Raw genomic sequence first — 3751 nt, 5'->3', positions numbered from 1 at the left:
TTAATAAAGTGGGCAAATTAAAAATACAGTGGTTAAATTTAAAAAAAAATTTCTAGTGCTCTGTATTAAAAAAAGGTTATAAAAAATGTCAATAATTATCGATACCGAATGATATGAAACATATCGTGATATATTTTTTAGCTATATCGCCCAGCCCTAGAACAACTTATTGAAATGTCTCATGTAATCGCTCATTCAGTGTTTCAGACTGTGGAAAACGTGTAAAGCTTAGGTAAGCAATGCCACGTAACAATACATTGACCTCAGAATAACCATTCTACATCTATAAGCTCATTAGTCATTTGTTTCTTATAGGAGTCAATGGCTCCTTAATTGATTTTTTATTTTATTTTTTAGTCTGGGGCCCTGTAGACAATGAAATGATCAATTAAAGGTAATTGTAACTGCCGAATTTGGTAAACTTGTCAAGTCTAAAACCTTTGTAAGTTATTCAAATTGTTACATTACATGTCGGTCAGATGGTTTCTTCCTGTCTCTTGGACAGAACAAGCAGTAAACTTGCAGATTGTCAAAAGTGGTTACTTGAGAATATTTATAAGCCAGTTTTGTAACACTGCTAACTGATACCTCATGGCTTTGGCTGTAGATGTGAGTCAGATATTTGTGTGAGATTTTACCTTGGTCCATGGATGTGCTTTGATCTGTGGGAATTTGAACTCTGTGTAGTTCGGGTTCATTTCACGGATCTGTTCTCTTGTGGGTGTTCCAAGTACCTGAGCGGACAAACAGAAACATCCGTAAAGAATGCTGGGTTAAAGTTAAAAAAAAAACACTAGCATTCAAGGATTTTTTGTTTTGTTTTTGAAAGAAGTCTCTAATGCTCACCAAGGCTGCATTTATTAAAACAAAAATACAGAAAAAAAATAGCAATATTGTGAAATATTATTACAATTTAACTGTTTTTCTAACTGAATATATTTTAAAATGTAATTTATTCCTGTAATGCAAAGCTGCATTTTCAAGCTGAAAATCATGCTGATTTGCTCCACAAAAAACACTTATTATCAATGTTGAAAACAATTGAGCTGCTTCATATTTTTGTGGAACCTGTGATGCATTCATTTTTAGGATTTATTGATACCTAGAATAGACAGCATTCATTTGATATAGTAATCTTGTGTAACATTACAAATGTCGTTACTGTCACTTGCGATTAATTTAATGCACCCTTGCTGAATAAAAGTATTCATTTGGTTTTAAAAAATCATTAAATCATCTTGCCTAACAGTGTTGAACTGAATCTAAAAGTACAGCTCAAAAGGGTTAGGTTTACCTTTATGATCTCCACTAGCTGGTCCACACCACTGTCTCCAGGGAAGATGGGCTGCCCCAGCAGCAGTTCGGCCAGCACACATCCAGCTGACCAGATGTCAATGTTGGAGGTGTAGTCTGTCGCACCAAAGATGAGCTCAGGGGCGCGATAGTATCGTGAGCAGATATAAGAGACGTTGGGCTCACCCCTCACCAGCTGCTTTGCACTGAGAGAGACAGATTTGAATTATGAGAAAAACTTTAATCAGACAGTCAGTATGAAACAAATGAAAGATTTATAGCTCCTCAACAAAACAAACACTGAATCAAGCTCAATACCATAAAAATCTCCCTCCATCCTAGTACAAAAGAGAGTATTTCACCACTATTGTTCATGCAGTGGTTTCGGCATTGAATGCTTTGTCATTTTTTTAATTTAAGCAAGTAAAAACGAATGGACTAAAACATGCCTGAATGACAGAACTGCAGGGAAAACAGCTCCTAAATTCAATACAGCTGTTTCGCTTTCAAACAGAGCGATTATTCCAGTCTGATGTGCATCTCTCCACTCAGCCAAATAACTATTTTCAAGCCCTTGAGTTGCCAAATCGTCCACTTTTTTACAGACACAAAAAGCAATGTTCATGTTCCCTCAAAAGAAAACCTAACGGCCTGAATGCCATCAAGTGCCTTACACAATCACAAATTAAATACTTGCAATAAATTAAACAAATGCGGTCTGGATTACAGTGGTCAACATGTCTGCCTATCATCCAAGGGTTCAAGTGGTTCTCATAAAAGCGGCTTTGAAAAAAAGACTGTTTTTAATGGAAATCCATCAGAAAAAGCAGCCTGGAGGACAAAGGATCACATCAGAGACAATCTGACCGGCCCCATCAATATCTGAATGCATATTGCTTCTGTCAGTGAACCATGGACAAGAACAATGCCATTCACTAACATATTTAACAATGCAATATCAAAAACAAATATAACTTACAAAGACCGGAGGCGGGGCGAGTTAATGCATCGCCAATACAAATCAAATCTAGACACCAACTAAAGCCCACACTTACAAAGAGGTGCTCTCTCAAAATATAATGACTATTATAGTGTAACACCCATTAAAACTGAACATAATGTTCACTGGCGGGCAGAAGGACACATTTGAGAAGCCATCAGATCCATTCACCCGCTCGCTCACGCTCTCTCTCACACACAGCACTGACCTGCCAAAGTCACAGAGCTTGAGAACAGCTGTTTCTGGGTCCACCAGAAGGTTCTGTGGTTTGATGTCTCTGTGACACACGCCCTGGGAATGGATATAGGCCAAACTGCGGAAAAGCTGATACATATACACCTAAGAGAAAACAAGACGACAAGTAAGCATCTTTATATTAAAGAAAATGGCAATATCTTAATCGGCCTGCATTTTTATATTACTAAAGACTAAATAATGTCATTAAATTATTATTCATTAATATATGTGACCCTGGACCACAAAACCAGTCTTAAGTCGCTTGGGTATATTTGTAGCAACAGCCAAAAATACATTGTATGGGTCAAAATTATCGATTTTTCTTTTATGCCAAAAATCATTAGGATATTAAGTAAAGATCATGTTCCATGAAGATATTTCGTAAATATTTTTCGAAGATATTTTGTAAATTTCCTACCATAAATATATCAAAACGATATATATATATATATATATATATATAGTGAGATATTATTACAATTTAAAGCAACTGTATTTGAATACATTTCAAAATGTAATATATTCCTGTGATGCAAAGCTGAATTTTCAGCATCATTACTCCAGTCTTCAGTATCACCTTCAGAAATCATTCTAATATGCTGATTTGCTGCTCAAGAAACATTTCTTATTATTACTAATATTGAAAACAGTTGTGCTGCTTCATATTTTGTGTGGCAACCAGGATTCTTTCTTTAAAATCATTAATGCCTTTACTATCACTTTAAATCATTTTAATGCATTACGCACTCTTGCTGAAAAATATTAATAAAAAAAAAAACATTCCTGACCCCAAACTTTTTAACAGTAGTGTAAATATAGAGCTTTGCAACAAATGTCACAGTTCTTTTACCTTCTCTCCACTGCAATAGAAGAAATAGCGCAGCCTCACTATATTGCAGTGGTCCAGTTTTCTCATGATCTGAAGTTCTCGGTTCTTCATAAACACAGAAGAAAGACTGTTAGCAGCTCTCAGGGATAAGAGATATTTACACACAAGTAGTCACGACAGTCACACCAATGAGACCAGCAGCTCTACATTCATCTTGCCTCGATGCATCTTCTTGGTCTACTTACTTCCTCTTCATCGTTAGGTATCAATGTGTGCTCGGCAAGACCGTTTTGTGCTTGAGCGCCACCAAGTCGTGTTTTACTGTAACTTCAGCAGCTCCAGGCACGTGAACAAAAGCCCCAATCTCATTGGTCGGCCAGTTTTTAACGCGG

General features: G+C 36.4%; 1 protein-coding gene across 1 annotated transcript in view; it reads right to left on the bottom strand.

Annotated features, from left to right (window-relative positions):
• The window catches only part of gsk3aa (glycogen synthase kinase 3 alpha a), a 24394-nt gene that overhangs the window by 13860 nt on the left and 6783 nt on the right, over positions 1 to 3751 (bottom strand). Inside the window, exons 4-6 of the mRNA XM_016568539.1 lie at positions 2502 to 2632; positions 1295 to 1499; positions 639 to 734 (exon numbers count right to left, since the gene is read on the bottom strand). Coding sequence (XP_016424025.1) covers positions 639 to 734; positions 1295 to 1499; positions 2502 to 2632 — 432 coding nt within the window. The remainder of the gene's footprint in view (positions 1 to 638; positions 735 to 1294; positions 1500 to 2501; positions 2633 to 3751) is intronic.

This window comes from Sinocyclocheilus rhinocerous, unplaced genomic scaffold (genome assembly GCF_001515625.1).
Source record: "Sinocyclocheilus rhinocerous isolate Xijiao unplaced genomic scaffold, SAMN03320098_v1.1 scaffold1342, whole genome shotgun sequence".
NCBI lineage: Eukaryota > Metazoa > Chordata > Actinopteri > Cypriniformes > Cyprinidae > Sinocyclocheilus > Sinocyclocheilus rhinocerous.
This window is presented reverse-complemented; position numbering and strand designations above follow the sequence as displayed.